Here is a 22,553-nt window from a genome sequence, read left to right on the forward strand (position 1 = left end):
TGAACATTTCTGCCATTTCATTTGTTTGTTTTTAGATGTTGACCCATAATGATCTCTGGGTTTTGTTTGAATGTGGAACTAAATGAAACATGAAAACAAAATTGGAGGTTCAGACAAATATTTGCAGCTCATTTTTTTCAGTCTATGAAATCAAAATCAGCATCAGGGTCCCTGATGACTCAAAGACATCGGAACAGAAAAGATCAGAAGAAAAAAGAAATTTCCCGAGGGTGAACTATGCTGCTACAGTATGTTCTATCCACAGTGCCGAAAGCTGTTTGCATTCACTTTTTCGTTTTATCTTTCTTTATTGTGAGAGGTGTTATTATTGGCTTTGCTCAGTCAGCACGAATCAATGTGAATGACACAAAGGAGAAGTGGAAAGGAGGCGAACTTTGGATACACGCTGCAGTGGGATTTGAGATTAGGTGCCACATCAGCAGGTGAAACACTGCATATTCCTCGGTCCTTTTCAGCATTACTTTGAAGACGGTTTATTTCTTGGAAGTCTTTTGGAGACAAGTGGGACTTGACACACAGAGCATCTTCATCTTCAAAAGGTTTATTTTGTGAAAAAAAAATATACTGCTGTGCATCTACTCTAGACCCTTTTTTAAAAATGTTTTAGCTGATGTGGGGGTTAGAAGCTCAAAATAAAAAGACCTAAACCGATAGTAACTGCTGGGGGGTGCACACAGCTGGGACCGGAGCGCTTGTTGACTTTCGGAGGTTATAAAGTTGGCAAACTGTCAAAACCATAATAAAAGTATGAACCTGGAAATAAGCATGATAAGTCACCGTTAATACTTAAAAAAAGATCTATCCTTCAAACAATTCTGTGATTGTAGTGTCACCCTATTAAAAATACTGATGATTATTTTTAAGACCCCCACCCCTAAATCAATTTAACAGTTAGTCTGAAAATGTTCAGTATCGCGACCCCTAGGAGCCGCTGTCACTGCCTGCTCTGAGGCGTCTTCCACTTCGATTATCAAGCCTCGCTAATTGCGAACAGACTAAATTGCTCCCCAGAGAACTCAATTTGGCGACTGACCATTCATTTGCTATACAAAGAAACGACGATGCTCTAACAAAGAGAGGTATAATGCTGAACAATTACAGAACCTTTTGAGGGCCATAGTGCATTTGCTTTGAATAGTAAATGCATGTGATGTCTGTGGGGTTGGTTATGAGGTTCCTGTGGCTCACTATTGACTTTTCTGGCTGAACAATTTGGAGGGCGCAATCAGTCTAAACAGTATTAGCCAAAAATGTACGGTAATAGGCAATTTACAGCTGGTCCTCCAGTGCTGTCCAGTTGATTAATACTTTCTATTGAATTTCAGCAACAGAGTTATATTTGTTCAACTTTTCACCAGGAAATATCAGAACATGATTTGACTCTGAGGCTAAAAATTTCCTGATTTCCATTTAACTTGGGTTGTTAGTTTGCACAGCTTCACTTTCATTTTTGTTTGTTTTCAGTGATAAAAGGGAGCTATTATGCTTTTTGGGTTTTCCATTTTCTGTATTGTAATTTATTTATGTAAATAGCCTGCCCTAACCCGAAAATCCCAACGTTTCCACCAGAAAGAGTTTACAATTAAAAGACAGTTTGCAGAATCAAACCATTAAGTTATAGACATTTTGATTACATGTTTATGAATAATTGGTCTACGTAACACTCGCTGCTTCCATTGGCTATAGTGTTCCAACACATTGTACGTGAGGGTTGGGTCATCTCTGAGTATTGGACCAATCACAAGAGAGCCAGCCAGCTAACCAATCAGAGCAGATCGGACTCTGGTTTCTGACCGAGGGTGAAAAGAGGTGGTGCATTTAAGAAACTTAAGTTTCCTCCTGTTTCCTTCAATTCCTACACTTTTTCCTTTCATTTCCATTTTTTAATGTAACATTATCGTGGTGGGGTTTTAACATGAATAAAGGACAGATGTAGATTGTATTTGTTTTTTAAACCGAACACTTTCTAATAGAATGAGAGTATTAAAAAAACAGGATAAGCACTTAAGTTTTTCAATATATTGTACTGTATATATGAATGATAGAGTGCACTTAAACATACTCATCTATGTACACTTTTCATTTATAAATGTTGTTAAATAAAGTAGCAAGATTTGTGATGCATTGAAATAGAGATCAATTTAGATTTTTCCTTTTTTTGTATCAATGTTTCTATCCTTACTGAGCACTGAAGCCAGCAGAAGCTAAAAGGCCTTTCTGCCATTCTAAGCAAATGAACAGGGTTATTATGTTATTATTGAAGGTTCTTTTGAACTGAAAACCAATTTACTGTGACCCATAAGGGTCACTTAGTGAAAGTGATTCATCATGCCTCTCTTGCTCCTGATCTATTCAATAATTGTTACCGGCGTAAATGGTGGAAAGCATTTCAGTCAAATATAATCAAAACATAACTTTTGTTTTAGAAGTAAGCTACGCAAACAACATTAGACCTTTAAATGCTTTAATAAAACAACATTTATTTCTGTCTTTGTTGCATTGTTTTTTCAACGAGGAACCAATCATTATGACCCTTCGCAAATATTGTGGGCCAGAAAAGCACGCCTGTTTACTGTCATACTGAAAAAATGCCTACTGGCATTTGCACACTGCTTTTGACATACTCTGTATAGAGCCATGCCAAATATTTTCTGACATTAAGTACGGTAGTATAGGTATTGGAATGCACATAGCAGTGTTACTATTATGACAGCTTTAACATTTCACACAGCCTTCCTCTTTTGTTCTACTCTTCCTCCCGTTAACCTTCCTGTATTGATCTCCATCTCTCCCCTTTCATAACTTTTGTCCTCTTCCATCCCTCTTTCCCATCTTTGACTCCTACCTAACTTTGAACTTAAGCTGTATTACATCTTACTTGTAAAATATACCAAAGACCTTGCCAACATTGATTTTGAAAATGTTGTCTATTCTTACTTGAGTTGTTGTTGGTTTCCTTAATTCTTACAATAGTAAAATATTTCACTACTATAACAAGGGCAGGCAACTTTAGCCAGCAGCTGAATACGTGATCACATGACAAACTTATATTTTTATTTCAAATATAACTTGCCTCTTTGCACTGGACCTCTGTCTCTTCCTCCAACTAGGTAAAAGTAGTTTTGTGATAAATGAGCACAGCTTACCAAGTGAATAAACAAAATATTTCCCCATTAAGAAAGGATTACATGGATAACAAAATACTCACCTTCCAAAAATGTCCCATAATAAATATTGTGTGTGGTTAAAAGAAGTCAACATACAAGACAATCACTTGTGTTGAAATCCTATGACCATTGCATGTGGCCGCTCTGAACTTTAAGATTTTGGGCAGATTACAAAATGTACTTCATGGAGACAATTGCATCTATATGTTACGGGAGGTGGTGATATATTCCAATCTAAAGAGGTTGTTTGAGAAAGCATGAATAATGGGATGTCATCAGAATAAATGTTTCTTTATTGAAAAAAAGACATCAGAGATGGCAAAAGTACACACATCCTTTACTCGAGTAGAAGTACAGATACTCGTGTTTAAAAATACTCTGGTGAAAGTATAAGTACTGACTAAACTTCTTTCCTCAAGTAAAAGTACAGAAGTATGGGCTTCGAAATGTACTGTAAAAGTTAAAAGTACCCATAACTACCATCTGTTTTAAAGAGTAACTGACCTCCCTTTATATTAATAGAACAATAATGTAATTGTTAGCTAATGAATGTTTCAAAGCTGAACAACGGCAAAATTACAAAGTTGTCATTGGTCCCTCTTCTTTAGAGAAGACCAGGAAATTATGGATACACAGATTGTGTTAAAATCAATAGGCACGTAATGACTCTAAATAATAATGATCACGCCACCAAACACAGATTAAAACTAAAGTAACGAGCCTGTTTTGAAAATGTAAGAAGTAGAAAGTATGGGTATTTGTGTTAAAAATGTAAGAAGTAAAAGTAAAAAGTCTTCAGAAAAATAAGTGGAGTACTGGTACCAGAAACATTTACTTAAGTACAGTAACAAATACTTTTTACTTCACTACTTCCCACCTCTGAAAGACATGAAATAATTGTCTGTCTGACATGTCAGAAAAAAGTATTAACTACAAGATAAAAATGGCCAACATGGGACTTCACTAACTAATCGTTTTATTGTCTTTGTATGTATTTGTTGCAGGGGTATTGTGTATTTCCAGAGCATGTGGCCCTAACCCGCTTCATCCTGTCTTACCGTCTCCAACCAGCTGCAGCAGGGCCAGGTCCAGCGGTCGTTTCCAGCGGGAGTTCTTGTGCAGGGCGATTCCATAGCCCGTGGTGGCAAACACCTTCCCTGAGCCGATAGTCATCACCTTGTAGAATAAATCATAAACACATTAGCAGGGACGTGCACAGGTACGGGCTAATGTTGCCCGGGCAACGGCCCGTTTGGCCTTTTGGCTGACCTGCCCCTCTGGAGAGAGCGAGAGTTTTTTTTTTTTTTTTCTGTTGTGGCCGAATCAACATGATAAGCCCACAATTAGTATTGTAGCGTCTCGCTGCGGGAAACACACTTTGTCAGCGCTGTCATCTGCCGGTGTTACCGAATAAGATGTGGGACGAACAACTGGTGATATTCTATTATTTTAGACAGACGTATCAGGGGCGTGGCCTTTGTCGAATAACCAGGAAATACACATTTCGATCGCTTCTTCTGTCGTTTACATTCATCTTTTGGTATATTTGGCTGGATAGGAACACTTTGATGCACATTCAGTACCAGTGTGTGAGGTTGTGGTTGCGATGCCGATATCCGGACGCGTACAGCGAGGACTACAAAAAGACACATGAGGTGACTGGGGATGTGTGTTCAAAACATTGCAAGCTTGAATAAATAATTTAAACCATTTATTTTTGCCAGACTTATTACTGAATATCATTCTTAATGTGATACCAAGTCCACCTGAGACCTGTGTATACCTTCAGACAGCCTCCAAGTGAAGCACACATTGTTTACTCACAGTTTGAAAGCAGCGTGGAGAAGTCTTCAGCTGTGGAGCTGTGATCCGCCCAGGATAACTTGTGATACAAGTTGTCAATCTTATATTTGTATCATATATCGTTATTAATATGATGTTGAGTTGATTTTAGACTCGTTTATACTTCCATACAGTCTGTTAGTGAAACATACAGTCTGTCTGAGTTGTTTACACCCATCTCCAATGCAGCGTGGAGAGCTGTGGTAAACTGTGATCCGCTCAGATTAAACTGTGATACGACTTCTGTGGCTATCAACCAGCGATCATGTTTAATATTAAAGACTACACACATTGATCCCTTATCAAAAAGGTATTCTGCACTTTGCCGCACTTATCCAGATAATATGTGACTGTTTACTTGGTTAACTTTCGTTATGCATCGACACCGAATGACGAGGGTACTCACATAGGCTACGTTGAGAGCTAGAAACACATATATTCATACTTTTTCATCTATTTCTGTGTAACTTGGTAATATTAATATTAATTCCTTGTTATTGTTAAATTTCCATGACAGGTGATGATAGCTACATAACGAAACACATGGCCTGATTTGCATATTTGAACTTAATGTGTGCACTAGAATCAGAGGTGGGGACTCGAGTCACATGACTTGACTCGAGTCAGACTCGAGTCGCATATTTTTTGACTTGAGACTTGCTTGACTAACATTGATAAAAGACTTGACTTGACTTTGACTTGGTATTCATGACTTGAGACTTGACTTAAGCTTGAGACAGATGACTTGAAAGGACTTGACTGTTTAAAATTAAATATTTGCGTTTGTTTTTGTAGTGAGATATTACGTTTAGTTTTTTCGAAAAACGTGATTGGGTGATTATAGCGCCGTGCGCACAAACCTGGCAACCCACTAGACTGCAGGAGCGTCAGTTAACATGGCAGCGGCTAGCGTTACTCCAAAAATAGTGAAGTTTGGATTCAAGGATTATGTTGTTGATGACGCTAAAAAGAAGAGAACAGCGGTATGCAGGGTCTGCAGCATAAAGATCAGTGACACGACCACCACAACATCCAACTTCATTCGTCACTACAAAAAAACCCACAGAGAAAGGTGCGTGAATGTGTTGTGTTAGCTAGAAAGCTAACGTTAAGTTTAAGCTACGTTAGACTTGGTTTCAAATCGATTAAGCATTGCAAAGAGAAGACAAAACGGTAAATGAACACTAGAACCGCCAAGGGATTCATTTTGACTAACCCCGATACTGACGGGCTGTCAGGAGAGGGAGAGAGAGAGGAAAAGAGATGCCTCGTTTATTTCCCCTGTGTTATTATCAGAAGTTACTGTAAACTGTTGAATAATGTAGTTCATCTACTTTTAGTCGTTTGTTTAAATGTTTTAATTATGTTGTTTTTGTTTTCAATTCCTTGATTTATTGTAAAATGAATCTGAACTTTTTAATCTGTTATGATGATAAACTGAAGCAATTTCTAAATTAACCCAATTAAGTGAGTTTTACATCGTCCTACTTAGTTTATAAGGAAATTATGAAGAGGAACAAATTAAATGATTTGAAAATGATATCTATGTAGGTGCTGACGCTGAGGCGGTTCTAGTGTTAACATACATTTAATTTAAATATGTGTAATGGCAAATGCCATATATGATTTTCTTACCTGGAATTCTGCCTTTTTGAACAGACTTTTTGATTGAGTCCTAGCTATATTGTCTGCAGTTCTAGGGTTAATATGAATCTAATATGATTGTCATCGGTCTAAATTAGATTTCAAATGATTAACTGTGTATGCAATGAAGATCATAGTGTGGGTTAAATCCATTTTCATAACTACTGTCTTTTAACTGATTTAAATGCGGAAACTGGGCTTATTCATCAGAATTTCGTATGACTTGACTTGACTTGCTTGACCTGAGCAATGACTTGACTTGACTTGCTTGACTCTCACCACAGTGACTTGGGACTTGCTTGATACTTGTAGGTCAAGACTTGAGACTTGCTCATGACTTGCACATGTAGGACTTACTCCCACCTCTGACTAGAATACATAATACGTAAAATGACCACTTATCACAATGTAGTGTAGGCTCGCAGGCTGATCAACTAGGATATCTGATCTCGGTGGGTGGGTCTTAATGATGCTCAGTCAGTATATACTATTTTAAAGCAAATGCCTACTATAATATTTATATTATATGGCTTAAAGTGTACATACATTCGCTCACATTATAAAAGATGGTCGGGTTGAATTGTTCTGACTCTTTCAACAATGTTAATGTGACAAAATAAGCTGTGATGACAGATTGCATCGTACTGATCCGTGGCACACTCATAACGGCATGGCACGAGGGATTTTTGCTATTGGGACTCGGGTTTGAGTCCAGCTTGAACCTTTTTGTTATTTTCATGTCGATGGACACTGAATAATATTTTTGAATAGAGGATTCATAATATTGTTTGCCGAGAACAAAATTAACGATCAAGCAGCATTTTAAATTCTAAATATCCCTGCACATGTAGCAATGACATTTCTGCTTCTATCTGCAAAACGAGTAAACAGTCACATTTTATCTGGATAAGTGCAGCAAAGTGCAGAATACCGTTTTGATAATCGATAAATGTGTGGTCTTTAATATTAAACATGATCGCTGGTTGATAGCCACAGAAGTCGTATCACAGTTTAATCTGAGCGGATCACAGTTTACCACAGCTCTCCACGCTGCGTTGGAGATGGGTGTAAACAACTCAGACAGACTGGATGTTTCACTAACAGACTCTATGAAAGTACTGTATAAACGAGTCTCAAATCAACTCGACATCATATTAATAACGATATATGATACAAATATAAGATTGACAACTTGTATCACAAGTTATCCTGGGCGGATCACAGCTCCACAGCTGACGACTTCTCCACGCTGCTTTCAAACTGTGAGTAAACAACGTGTGCTTCACTTGGAGGCTGTCTGAAGGTATACACAGGTCTCAGATGGACTTGGTATCACATTAAGAATGATATTCAGTAATAAGTCTGGCAAAAATAAATGGTTTAAATGATTTATTCAAGCTTGCAATGTTTTGCACACACATCCCCAGTCACCTCATGTGTCTTTTTGTAGTCCTCGCTGTACGCGTCCGGATATCGGCATCGCAACCACAACCTCACACACTGGTACTGAATGTGCATCAAAGTGTTCCTATCCAGCCAAATATACCAAAAGATTAATGTAAACGACAGAAGAAGCGATCGAAATGTGTATTTCCTGGTTATTCGACAAAGGCCACGCCCCTGATACGTCTGTCTAAAATAATAGAATATTACCAGTTGTTCGTCCCACATCTTATTCGGTAACACCGGTGCATTAAGACCACCTCAGTGTCGGATTTTGGAAACTTGATTTTGAGTTGTCTCATGGCAGTTAGGGTATAAGGGACAAACAAGGGGACTTTACTTCCTCTTGATACCGTCGGTTATTTACAAAAAAACACCTAAATATAGCTTACTTGTTGTTAATGTGCTTCTGTCTTTCTGTGTCTTTTCATCTGTAAAAGCGGCCCCGCTCTCTTTTCTTGATCGCCCTCTCACGGGTGAACAGTTCAATGTCCCGCTTCATTGTAGGATTTCTGCCATGTCTATACCACTTTAGTTTGACCATCTCTGTTATTAAGTTATGGAATACTAAATAAGGTAAAACCTTACCGTTACTGCGCTCATAAAGATTTATAAGAATAAGAATAATGCGTATTGAACTGGTTTCATTAATTAGTGAGTTTATTTAAGGTAATTAGTTAGAGGCCCTATTTTATCAGTATGTCTGGACTGCACAGCAGTTACAATGGTCAAACAAGACAGAGTCAGATTCAAAGCGACAGATGGCATGGAACAAATGAAAACTAGCTTAATTTCTGCGGTGGCATTTCATGCAAAACAGTTGGCTCAGCTCTAATATACCCACAAATCCCAGAGCTTGTGCATTGGGTATTGTTTCAGTGGAGGAATTAATATAAATCGACATCAGTTTGAATAATTACTGCAGCAGTGGTTGTTGTGTGATGCTGCTTGGAGCTCAGGCTTCACGCAGATCTTATTACAAATCATCACAGGGCAGGATTTCATTTCTGCCAAGGGAGTCGCATCAAATGCAGACTTATAAATAAATCAACAACGGCACAGTCCGAAAAATGACAATATTAAGTTGCTATAGGCAGCAAGGGAATAATATAAATGCATTGGGCGTGTTTGATTTATTTAATGCAGATGTAGCGCTTGTAAAAGAGCTCTTTAGGCATGCTGGTTTGCAACTGTTCCTCCCTTAAGAAGAGCAGATAGTAGCTTAGTAGCAAATGATAATAGCTGCAGGGCAGGGGGACATCAACAATAGCTGCCACTATGTGTGTCACTGTGCAGAGCTGTGAAATGTGACAGAGATCTATACCTTGCAGCCCTCATCCTTTCTGGCCATGTAGTTCAGCACAGCAGCATCATAAATGAAGGCATCCAGCTTCCTGCGAGCAAGGGAGAAGGGAGGAAAATTACAATAGAGACATGGAAATCCCTGACCTGGAGCTAAGCACAACAGAGGAGGTGCAACTAGTGAACAATATGACAGCGATGATGGATAAACCTACGCAGAGACAGTGACCGTCTAAAAAGAAAACATACACTGAAGCCAGAGGAACTGCTTTATCGACACTATTTTGCACTAACAGTCAACATACGCATAGAGAGTTATTCATCACAGCCGAGGCAGAGATGTCAATTGTACTCCTGCAGTAGCCTCAGCAGAGCAGAGTACCATGCAGCAGCAGGGGGGGTGATGCTGATGCACAGAGTCAATTTGTTTCAGCAGAAAGAAAGTCTCCCTTCTGGGCCTTATAAGAGCACTGTACTTATGCCACTTATTGTTGTAGGCGAAAACACTTGAGTTCATACATTTCAAAATATAGTTATTACAAATTGCACACAAATGCAAATATTTGTTAATTGTGTTTTACAGTTATGCATTATGCACTTTAAACCTTCATAACATCCTAAATCTAGAAATAAAAATTGCTCTAGTCATTAATATATTACCACAATTTATTTGTATGTATTTATATTATCACCCAGCCCTAATGTTCAGCCATTTGACACTCGTTTTTTTACCATTATGCTATTCCTTTGGTCAAGTTAGATACACCATGGACATTAGAATTTCACCTCAATATCCTACTCTGAACATTACCTAGAAGACATTGGAGTGTTTCCCTCTTAGCTAAGTTTGGGAAAAATATAATATCATCCGTAAACAAAATGTTATTATCGCGGAATTTTAGTAATCTGATAGTCATTGCTTAAATTGTGTCCATCAATATGAGGCTGTGCAGCATTTCCTTGTTTTGTATCACTGTATATTTAATATTGTTGGGTTTTGATCATTGGTAGGTCAACATAAAACAATCTGAGTACTTGATGTTGGGCTCCAAAAAGAATGTGTTTAAAAAAAGAAACGATTAAGTAGCTATTGGAATGTAAGAAACAGATGTAACTCAATGAAAAAAAGTAGCCGCTGCTGAACTCCCCCCGCTGAATTTGAAGCAGAAAAGACAGATTGGGATGGGGTGGTTGTAGGCCTGAAGTGAGCTAAAAGACTTTATCATAAAGTAATGGATTGGATGTAACAGTTCAGCTCAGAATGATGATGTAGATCACAGGATCTGATGATGGATTTGTAACTACACCTGCTCTTCTACTTCACTATCATTTATATTCAGTCTTGGGAAGCTGCACTAAGACTTCCCTGAAAAGAGAGGAGGAGGATGAGGAGGAGGAGAAGAGACTGTGGTGAAGGATGGAAGAGGGTTGATGTTGCAGAAGGGGAGGAGGTGGGTGAGAGGGAATGGAAGGGAGGAGGGAAGCAAGTGAAAAGCAGAAGGAGTTAATGAAGGAGGAGGAACAGGCCAGAGAGACAGAAAGGGATTAGTGTGAGAAAAAGGGAGTTAGTAGAGGAAGACGAGACAGAGATGGAGAGGTGATGTTTGGTGCACCGCAACCGAATCAAACCGGAATCTTCAAACCGCTTTGCTTTGACGGTGGTGACTAACGTTTCCTTCGTAAATAATTTCAGAGCGGCGGGAAGAAAGCAAAATGACAAAACGGAGATAAACAGCGGATAATGAGCGAGGTGCTGAAGAGACTGAGATAGACAGAGCTAGAAACTGATGTAAGAGGAACAAGGCGAATGACTAAGAATGACACAAATAAATGCATCATGGGAGTTTTAATAACACGCTACGTCAAATCGCCTAAGGGCCGCGGTCGCTGCTTGTGCAAAAGCGTATGTTTGCTTGTTCCATTAAACAATTGAACCCCTTTATCTGCATCAATCCCCTGCCACCTTAAACATGATGAGCAAGTGTATATTTTATGGCAAGTGCCTTGTGTACTCTGTGGCCCTGCAGACGGATAATAAACCCCCCCACCCCCTCTTGTTAAAGACAAGCAGCGCCTGAGTGGCAGCAAGTGCTGAGATTGCGGGATTTTCCCCCTGCACTGCGGCGGCTGCTAGCATGTATTATTTAAAAGTTCTTCTATTTTTTTCCCTCCATGGGGTTGCACAGGTTACAACAGTTAGCTGGCGCTCCTGAGGCGAGGAAGAACAATGTGCTAACAGGTTGAAAAGACAAAAGGGGAATAGGAACAAGGCGAGGATGGTGGCTTTGCCTCATGTTAAAATAAAAGGCCAAAGAGAAAAGGAGGTATATGTTGAAAGTAGAGCAGCAGGCATGTAGACAGTGGATGACTTAGACTTGGATACAGCCTGATTGCTTGCAGTCAGTGAACTCTTGCCTCCTGTATACCTATTCGGCCTTTTCCTGATTGCAAAAGTACTGTCTTTCACTTTGTTGCACTCGAGCCTGCTGCACAACACTCAATTTTGTCTAATGACCAATCCAAACCTGTCTTTTGAAGTGACTGTTTTTCAAATTCTACAAATGTTTCAATCCTCATCAACTCAAAGAGATACATGCAGGGCAATCCAGTGCAAGTTTATTTTGTCCTCCTCAGGGAGCCATTTAAAACTCAAATGACCTACTGCCTTTGTGTTTTGGACTACAGACAGGTTTCAAAAAGTCTTTCAGCAAGGTGGTAGTCCACCTTGAGTCTGCAGAACAGCAGTGCTCCTTGACATTCATTCTCCAAGTCTGGGGGTGGACCTCTACTGAAGAAAATAACACTTTTCTTTAAAAGAAAATATCGTATGATTGGGTGTCTCCAAAATCTCCCATACAGTATGTGTGTTCTGCTGAGTTGAGGTTTGGTGACTTTAAAGGCCAAAGCTTATAATTCACACCTTTGTAAATCCTCGTCAGACTCTTCAATGACTCTCCATGCTCAGCAGATAAGTGAGAAATCCTCCTAGAAGCATTTCCACCCATCAAGAAAGACACGTTTGATCATGATAGGATAAAGTGATTCCTCTGCAGAATCTCGTATTCATTTGCAGTGACCATTCTCTCTAAGGCAACGAGTGGACGCAGGCTCTGTCAGGAAAATGTCCCCCACTTAAGGCACTCCTTTTGCTGCCTTACTTTCAGGCCTGCCTTACTTTGTCAACCATCTTTATATGTAAAGCAACAGACAAAACATTTATTTTTTCAAAATACAATGTAAATATTCTGTCACTGGCACTCATTTTAGCTTCCTCTTTTTGAGAAGTTATTTCATTTCAAATGTTTCCCCCCCCCCTATGTTCGCTTTCTTTTGTATCACTTTTCCCGTTGCCACTTTTCAAGAGTGCCATTTTTCGTGGAAAAAGTGGTGGGGACATAGGGGGTCCGAAAATGTTTTGAAGGTCTTCAACATATACACTTTCAGGCAATATAATGATGGGTCGGAATGAGGTTAGAGTGAATAATGACCAAGATTGGAAAAATAGTTCAGTAAGTAATTATGTCTAGAAATGGTTAAAGTTACTGATCAGTGCATGCATGATTTTTGGTCATTTTATAATGAGCAAGCTGGGGGTTTAGCTTGTGAGATTGCATGTTCATTTACTTCATTTTTGTATTGCTCTTTATGTTTTCTTATTGCGCAAATAAACATTTATAAAATGAAATTTGTTCAAATGTCTTGTTGACGTTTTTTTTACAGACATTCATTTTACAAATTATCTTCAGAAAAATGTACAAGGACAACGTCAGCCATTTCAAAAAATGGTAAGGAAATGTCCCCATGGTGAACAAGACCTATGCCTCTCTTGTCCTTTCCTTACCCGGTCTTGAGGTTTTCGATGGCCTCCTCGACCCCCTTCTGGTTGTTGCGGATCATATACTGGTGCATGTTGGGATAGTTAGAGCGGATGTTCTCCTCCGTGCTCCCGTTTGGCACTGTTCCGAAACGCAGCGGAGGGTACTGCTCCGTCGGCTGCTGGAACTGTAGGAGAAGAAGGGAGGTGGGCGAAGATTAAAGCGATAGAAGGAATTTGAAGAGTAAGTAAAGATGTGGAGGGAGGCGGATCGCTGCATGCCGCAGGATTAACTGCTTCTCGCATTCAAAGTCTTCACTTTGAAAGAAAGGCCTGTCAGCTACAAGAGCTGTGGGGGCAGTCTGAAAAATAAGGTTATATATACAGTGAAATTGCACTGAGAAAAAAGGTAAGAGGCGACAGAGAGGGAACACTTCTAAGAAGAATTTCATTCCTTTGTTAACTTAAACTATTCAATGAAAGAGAACAAGCTACATAGGATGATCTCATTTTTGATCTCTCATCTGCTACTGTGTACTTCTTAAAATTAACATTATTTAAAGGACACGTCATTCTGAGTCATGTCTAAGCTCAATTTCTTGTTTTTTTATCAATCCATCTGGCCATCCACCTGTTTAAGCACTCATCCATCAATCACCCAGTTCATCCAACCATTCCTTCCAGAACGCACCTTCTTATCCGACAGCCCTGACACCGTGTCGATGTACTCCTCCTGGATCATGAAGGCAGCCAGGTTGGCAGTGTAGGAGGCCAGGAAGATGACAGCAAAGAAGGCCCACACCAGCACCTGAAGGAGGGGTGCGGAGTACTGAGATCAATAAGGGCTGAGTGTGACAGGTGTGGAAGTATTCTTAGATTTCAGTGACACTGTTTTTGCACTTCTTGGCATTTCATCGCTAGACCCACAGCTGATGCTCTGTCATGCCTGGAGGGCAGAGTCGAATTAGTCTACATGAAACATAAAAAGACGTCACTGCAACTGCGGAATTAGTCCTTTTCTTACTTATATTTATAATGATCACAAAGTGACACGTTGTAATAGCCTGCGAGGAAATCATCCCCCCCTCCTATACCTACATCATTAATTTTTAATGGGACCAGATTTGAGAGCCAATCAGCGCTTGTGTTTAATCAGGAATCTGAGGAGCTTTAGCGAAAGTCTACACATACTTGACGTAGCATACAGAAGCCTGGTCGAAAGCATTTTACCATTTAACATCACATCATGGCATGGTGCAAAGAGCAGAACACTATTTCTCCAAGGGAGTTAGCATTGCAGCAAAAGTAATTGGCAAGTTGCAGAAAAACACACATATTCGACAATGATGTTCACAGGAAAGCTAAACAAATAACTGCAGAAACTTCACATCCACTTTTATAAAATAGTTGGAGCTGCTTTTGTCTGGCTTTCGGGACCAAATCAATCACAAAAGCAAGAAGACTTTTATTCCCTATGCCATACAGACATTGAAAACAGATGGACCGCATCAGGGAACAGTTTCTGTTTCATATTATGTGCTCTCTTTTATTATGTATGCTCTTCATTCTCTGCTACCTGTCAATTTGCACTATATTGTATTTGCATGTTTTTAATTGTTTTAGTATTTATATTTGTATGTATGTATGAAAATGAGTGCAGGCTTGTAGTGTTAAAGTGTTCAAAAGTTGATTCTCTTTAAACTGCAGCCTCAATGCACCATCCAATACAAACAAATAGGACAACTGACATTTTCACCTGATTAGGCATTAATGCATCCCTATTTGTTATATTGCTGCTAAAGCTTATAATAGCATATAAGACACCTGTACCTTTGAGAACATGATAAGGAGTATTTTAGAGACTATTTGATTTTATGTTTCCTTTTTTATTAGGGCCAAAACTATTTTCCTTTTCTTCACTAGTTGTTTCAGTTCTGTGTACTGTATGTGCGTATGTGTGTTCATAAATATATAACCCTATATTTATATATATATATACATATGAACATGGGTATAGGTGTGTGTGTGTGTGTGTGTATGTGTATAGAATAGAATAGAATAGAATTGCAGGGATGAAACCCTCTCTTTTGTAATTAACTTTTTGTTTCTTCTTTTTCTGATACCCATACTTTATGTTAATACATGAGTTTGTATGAGCGAAGGGCATCTGTTAACAAACTCAATAAATAAAAAGGATACAAAAATGAGTATTTTCTAATTATGGTAGTGCTTTTTAAGTAAAATATCTAAGTACATTTCCCATTTGTACTTTAGATCTAACCCTAACCCTAACCCAACTTGATGAAACTGTTTAACCAAATAACTGTAACGCAAACAAAATATCCTCTGAAAGGTTGTTGGAGGACGTGATGTAAAGACCTTGAACTTTGCCGACGTGCTGTTTTCATTGCTGCATAATGCTGCACTGTGGACATTCAGCCAGAAAGAAAGTCAAAGATTCTGGTTAGTTTTAGCTCTAAATTTGCACTTTCAGTCACTGATGTACTTTGTTTCTTCAGTACTCTGTATTTATGCCAAAAGTGCTCGGCTGGAGGATGTGTCCTAACAGAAGAGTTGGAGGACGAACTCCTCACTTACAATGGCTACCTGGTGAGTTGCATGACCCCATGGGCAGATCCAAAACATATTAACCTTTAATGTACAATACCTACCATATATCACAGGATTCTCAATTATATATAGAGTGGGATACACACTTATGTCCTTGATCAGGCCTATGAAGGTATGAAAATGTCAAAAAATAATGGAAGTAATTTAGGGAATTAGCCTTTTAAGAGAAATGTATACTCTCATTTATTGTTTTGCTTGTGGTTAGGTGTGGTTGTCTGATATGATATAACGGTGATGTGATTTGAAAAAGGATCAGATTATTATTTTCTCTCTTCTTTATATTTCAGAAAATACCTATACACTAGTTGGATAAAATTACTGCAAGACCATTGATCTACACAGCAATGTGGCAAAAAGACAAACGGTTAGCTAAAAAGTACATTTTTTGATAAACATTTAAAAAAGTATCCCCCCCCCCACCCCTGTTTAGAAAAAAAAACCTATTGAGTTCATAATGAGCTCTTGAGATGATTGGGCTTTTTGTGAAAAGCACTCGTGCAGCGAGTGAAAAGGAAAAGAGACACTTTTTCACCTCCTGTGGCTCTTTGCTCTGCGGCAGAGAGGGCAAGCCTTCAACTGATTTCCTTTTTATGTCGTGGGGACACAGTGTAACAGCAGGTATTAAAAAGACCACCAGCAGGGAAACGAGTGAATAAACACTTCCGAACTGATTGCACAGCCTCATATTACTCATATGTTTCAACTTCGTTGTGATAATAATGCAAATTAGAGTTGTGAAACAGGCTAAAGAAAACCTCCAGAATTAAAGTCAAGAATAAGAAAAAAAAAATTGTGTTACAATTTTATTTATACAATAAATGTTTTAATCAATCATTCAACCCCTACATTTGTTAATTAAATAGGCTAAATCTAAGGGACAGTTTAAAGGGGACCTATCATGCAAAATGCACTTTTGTACGTCTTTTATACATGAATATGTGTCCCCGGTGTTCCAGGGAACTCACCAAGTGTAAGAAAACACAACCCTCTCTATTTTCCTCCATACCCAAATCTAAAAAAAAAGGGGCTGCAACGGATCTGATAAAAACTGATCCAGATTTGAACACTGTCCTGACGTCAGGACGGTGGCGCTACGGCTATTGGGCCAACTCTCCACCTATCAGGGGAATGTGGGGTTGGGCCACGGCCGGCCATTGCCGCTCGAAAGCGCTGGAGACGCTGTAGTACATATGCCAGGCCTGTAAGTGGCGCTGTAGTCTGCCACAAAAGCAGCAAAGAAGACTTCCCGCCCATAGTTACCATGGTTACCCTTCTGTTTATTCTCCACTGTGCCTTTTTTTCTCCCTCCCCGAGGCAAGCGTTTGCTCCTGCTGCTTTAATTCAATGCAATCCCTCCTCGTCGAGGCAAGCACTGTAATTCTCTCCGGTTAGTCCACCAGCAGATGACAAACACCCACCTCTCCGCCTCTTCCAAGGAACGAGGGGACCGTGCGGCAGAGTTTCAGTTTCAGTTTCTTTCGCCGGTCAAGATGTCCGTTAAAGTTTAAATCTTCCGGACAAAATTAGAAAAGTGCCGGTCAAAGGTCTTCTTTGTTATTTATTGAGCTTTAAAACAAATGAATAACGACTCTATATAATAATAGGCTATAATAAAACACGGAGGACGGAGATCTATTTTTCTCCCCCTCTTCTGACTTGATCAGAGCGGCTCCCCTCTCCTGCAGGGGGGCGTGGTCAGCTGCAGCTCACAGAATCAGCCCCCTGCAAAAACAGGGCTGGAGAACAGCAAATAGAGCGAAATGAGGCATGGCTAAAATGCATGATCTGTTTGGTATTTTGAAAACAGAAACGTATAAATATACCTTATATAGGTATGGCCCTACAATATATCATTTAAATATAGCATGATAGGTCCACTTTAAGTTGCTTATGATATATTGTGGTGATCAGTTTATTTACTAATCTCAATTGATTGGAAAGTGGATGATGATCTACAGTGTACATGTACATTTATTTGAAGTCAATTTTAAAGGTCCCATGTCATGCTTTTCCGGTTATTACCCGTCCCCTTGTGTGTTATGTAGCTTGTCCTGCATGTAAACGGTCTGCAGAGTCACAAACCCTCAAAGTACACCCTGTAGCGAGTAAAACTCTAACACAGAAAATACCTGTCTATGCTGCCCCAGAACGCCTCGTTGGAGATTTTTATTTTTCAATTTTTTTCTTCCTGAGTATAGTGACGTAACGATACCCTGGTCCAATTGGACCAATCCGCAGAGCTCCTCACACACACACACACACACTCACTCAGCCTTTATCTTTTTTCAGGAGCTCCAACAAGGCGTGTAGGACAGAGAGTGAATACACATACTATACAGAGATGCTGTATGAGAAAACCAATGTGATTTTGGAACATTGAACAATGTAAATCTATTCTAGTAGAACTCAACAATGGAATTATGATCAGTAGAAATGGCCATGACATGGGACCTTTAAAGTGAGGGAAGTTGTTATCAAATGGAGGAAATAGAGTAATTTAAAAGTTGTTTATAACTTATGTGAAACTTGGGTATCTTAAAATATAGGTGTTTCCCTCCAAATAATCAGATTAAAGTCTTCTAATCAATCAGGTCATTTGTCAGTGAGTGAGTCGGGCGGAGTGGTCACCATGATCTTGCTGGTGGTTCCTCTGGGATTCTCCACAGGCACAGAGTTGTTGAAGACCAGCGCCCACAGCAGCCACACGGACTTCCCTATGGTGAACTTAGATCCACCTGACTCTGAGAGAGGGAGAGAAATCCAGTTTTTAGGAAATTAAAAATCTTTGTACGCTTCATACAGGTGCTGAGAGGTTGCAGGAGGCCATATAGCATCCAATCTAAAGCTAGAAAAACAAGTCTATTGAGGTGCAAAAGCTCAATAACAAGACAAATACAATGCACTTGTTGGGTATTGAACCCTTTTAACTGGTGTTGTGGATAATCGAACACTACAGGGTTCATCAAATGGATAAAAAAGTATTGACTTGCATAGCCCGGCTGGGATTAACAGTATAGCATTGTGGTGTATAAACAAATCAATGAATGAATGACCAAATTAATGAATAACTAAATGAAAAAGTTTATTTTCAGTGACTTCTCTTCGGCTACTGCACCGGGTTCACGGCAGAAATAAAACGTAGCGCGAAATCAACCCAATAAAAAAGCCACTATTAACATTTTATTTGTCATTGGCACTGTGGAGTTAATTTTGGTTGTTTATTAATTTATTTTCTATTTATTTATTTCAATCATTTAGCATTAAGCTACTTGTTTTGTTTCCCTTGGGACTCATTTGATGAGGGACCGTCAGCCATCGTAAAAAGGCCAGTGAAATGTTTGTCACTCATGTTTTGATCAGCCACAGGGCACACGGGCAGCCAGTGAGTGTTTGGATTAAATATGTGTTTATGGTGACAGACTTTTGTTGTGTATGCTTTATGTAATTTGTGTATTATGTGTTTTCTCTTAGGTTGATAACTTAACTTTGTATGGAGGAAGCTAACTTTGAATCTAACTTTGAATGGATTTGTATGCAGAAAAGCTAACTTTCTGATACCATATGCTTCTTTGAATGGAGAAGAGCACATTAAATAAACATCAATCCTACACTAAAGCTGAGTGGTCACGCCCTGTGTTGTTTTATTTTTATTTTATTTTTTCGAGCGTGTAAAACTAAAGAAAATACAAATGAAACAAAAGGTGATACAGACATGATACAGTACTATACAAATGAATGCAATAACAAAACGAAACATTTAATTAATAATTGAATAATCTGTAGTATCATTGTCTGATATCAATAGACAACCCTTTCGGTGGGAGTAAAACCGAACAGGCACTAACGTGTTACTTTTCTGGTTTCAAGCTTTTCTTTGGAACCTGGTTATAGTGATTTCAATGCATTCAGCTTCAAGAGCATTTGTGAGGTCTAACACTGATGTTGGGTGATAGCGTTCGGCTCCCAGTTGGCGTTCCGATTTGTCCCACAGGTGTTGAATGGGGTTGATGTCAGGGCTCACAACAAAGTGTGAAGACTATTTATATATGGAACTGGATTGTTGCACTGGGGCTTTGTTATGTTGACACAAGAGAGGGACAAACACTAGCTGTTACAATCAGATGGAGCCCACTTTTGTCTGGAATATTTGTTGATGCCTTAGCGATAGAACTAATGCCAAGCCTAAACCATGAAAAACAATGGGCCCAAAGCTACATAATGCCTAAATACTTTAAGCCTTATAGTTAATATCATTAGGATGGTGGGTTGCAGTGATAGCAGGAACATACTGCCCAAAGTGATTTAAGATCTGTCTGATGTTGAATTTCTAAACAGGGGAGATGGAGCTTAACAGAGGTCTGAGGAAAGACCTCTGTGTTCAAATCAATAATCAGTGAAGCCTCAGAAGGGAGAAATGGATGAGAGACAAGGTAGAGCAGGGAGAGGATCCAGTTGATCTTTCAAGATGAAAGGTGCTGAGATATTTTTGGCTGGAAGAAGAGTCAACACAGTCTGAAGGTATCAAGGGAATGGTGCAGTATAGATGGAGGGAATAATGAGAGTTGGAAGTATCTCCAGAGTTGTCAACTTTTTTGCCATGAAAGAGAATGTATAAAAAAAAAGGTATGGGAGAATCTTTAAAGCAAATGGCAGGCTTTATTTAGCTAACTGGTCATAAAAAACATTGAAAACAAAAAGGCCATCACAGTAAGTGGGTTAGCCTACAGTTTGTTTTATTTTGATGCTAAATACTATAATTATAAGGATACTAATAAAAAACGGTCTTAACCATAACCATTGAATTGGAGTATCCTAAGGAAAGATATCCAACATGGATTTCCTAAAACATTGATAATTTAAAAGTGGTGAAGTGATCTCTAACGTTATTTAGTATAATAACAAACAACACTTTCTGGTTCTGGGATTTTACCTTTATGTGCAATTATATGGTTTAGACAATTTAAGCTCAAGTTTAAATGTACTTACAATTTGACCTTTCAGCTGAGTTTTATGGGTGTCACATGTTTGTCATCTGATTAAAAGTTGCAATGTATGGAGATCTTTAATATCAGATGTGAATGGCTCCTTAAGTTGTGTTCCTTTAGCTTTGCCATCCTTACATGTTTGAAAATAATATGAACTTGTTTGAACTGATTTGAGTCAATTGTCTAGTAAAACCTGCACCATATGTAGCATGAACACCTACATTTTACTCATGTGATACAAATGTAAAGTTAGATTATAATAACTATTTAGAAAAGGTTCACATTCCTACATTACATTAATAGACTTACAAAATAATTACTTCTGAAATAAAATTAATTTAAATTTATATAGTGGTAAAATATGGTCAAATGTTATTCATTTTTATTTATGAATTATTTAACGAACCATAAGAAATTCTGCTTATGATCTTACTTACGTTTTTTTAGCTTTTTCTTTACTGTTTTTACCACAACTGGTCTGAGAAGTTTTGTAGAATAGGTCAAAACAGTGTGTTTAGGATTGAAGAAGCAGAGGTATGTTAGCAAAGAAGAAGCTAGAACTGACAAACAGTGATGAACAGATACCTACTTGTCACTCCAAATCTATATAATTCCGCTTGTGTCAATTTATTAGAAAGTAATGAATAACATTTCCAAATGACGCATCAAAATGAATATGTCGGCACAGAGGGGAAGCCAGTAAACATTTTGGAATAAATGATGAACTGACAAGTACTGTTCAAATGTCAAAGTCAACCATCACTGCGCTGTCAGTGTTTGTTTCATTAAATATAAATAAGCCAGATTGGGGGTGTGAAGTGATTGTTTAGACTCATGTGCAGCGAAAAAACGCGGGGCGCTTTGCATAATTTGAGCAAACACCCAAAATCAAATCAGCCCCCCCTCGCTTACATAACTGACAAAGTGACAAGTTGGTAATAATGTGGTGAAATGAGCAGTGGCAGTGGGTTGATTGGCGTGCCGGCGCTGGAGTGACTCCGTCTCTTACTCTTGGCGCTCTGCAGGCTGCGGTTGTATCCCACGGGGCTAAAGAACTCAAAGATGAAGACGGTGACAGCGACCACCGACAGGCACATCACAAACATCATCACCCACACCGCTGGGCTGTAGGGCTCTGAAAGACACACACGTGCAAACAGATCAGACACAGTTTCTTTGTCATCTACAAAGTATTCCTTTGTTTGTCATGAATAGACTGTCGAGATAAGTTGTGTCCTGGAAATCAAGAGTTCAAAATCATTTTGTTGACCTGTTACTTAAATAAGATAGGAGTGGAGTGTTCATTATTTGTTCAGTAATAATCAAACCACAGATTGCACTGTAGTTTTTCCGATGCCAAGCAAATCAAAGGTCTTTAGCAGGTTAGCGAAAAAGTTACATTCCCGAGGTTTCTTCCATTTTCCCCTTTATTTGTGGCGTTTTTTGTTCTCCACTACGAGGGTCTAAGGACACAGGATGCTGTATGCTGAACACATCGTTGTGTTTTTGCGGATATATAAATAAAAATAGATTAATTGGTTGGTTGGTTGGTTGGTTTAGCGTTCTGGAAGGTCACTCCTTAACTGCATCATAAAGCCCATCAGCAGACAAAAGAGTTAAAATATAGGCGTAGACTGGACGAGATGTTCTCTACTCTGGGTGCTGAGGAAACCAGCAGACACTTGTGAGATTTGCCAAATTAGT

At 38.9% G+C, this 22,553-nt stretch overlaps 1 protein-coding gene across 1 annotated transcript in view; it reads right to left on the reverse strand.

Moving 5' to 3' along the window:
* grin2da (glutamate receptor, ionotropic, N-methyl D-aspartate 2D, a) overlaps positions 1-22,553 on the reverse strand; it is a 227,131-nt gene that overhangs the window by 25,373 nt on the left and 179,205 nt on the right. Inside the window, exons 10-15 of the mRNA XM_034124525.1 lie at positions 21,859-21,984; positions 18,493-18,605; positions 13,925-14,041; positions 13,261-13,421; positions 9,442-9,511; positions 4,247-4,364 (exon numbers count right to left, since the gene is read on the reverse strand). Of these exons, the coding sequence (XP_033980416.1) occupies positions 4,247-4,364; positions 9,442-9,511; positions 13,261-13,421; positions 13,925-14,041; positions 18,493-18,605; positions 21,859-21,984 (705 nt within the window). The remainder of the gene's footprint in view (positions 1-4,246; positions 4,365-9,441; positions 9,512-13,260; positions 13,422-13,924; positions 14,042-18,492; positions 18,606-21,858; positions 21,985-22,553) is intronic.

Source organism: Trematomus bernacchii, unplaced genomic scaffold (assembly GCF_902827165.1).
Source record: "Trematomus bernacchii unplaced genomic scaffold, fTreBer1.1, whole genome shotgun sequence".
In the NCBI taxonomy this organism is placed as follows: domain Eukaryota; kingdom Metazoa; phylum Chordata; class Actinopteri; order Perciformes; family Nototheniidae; genus Trematomus; species Trematomus bernacchii.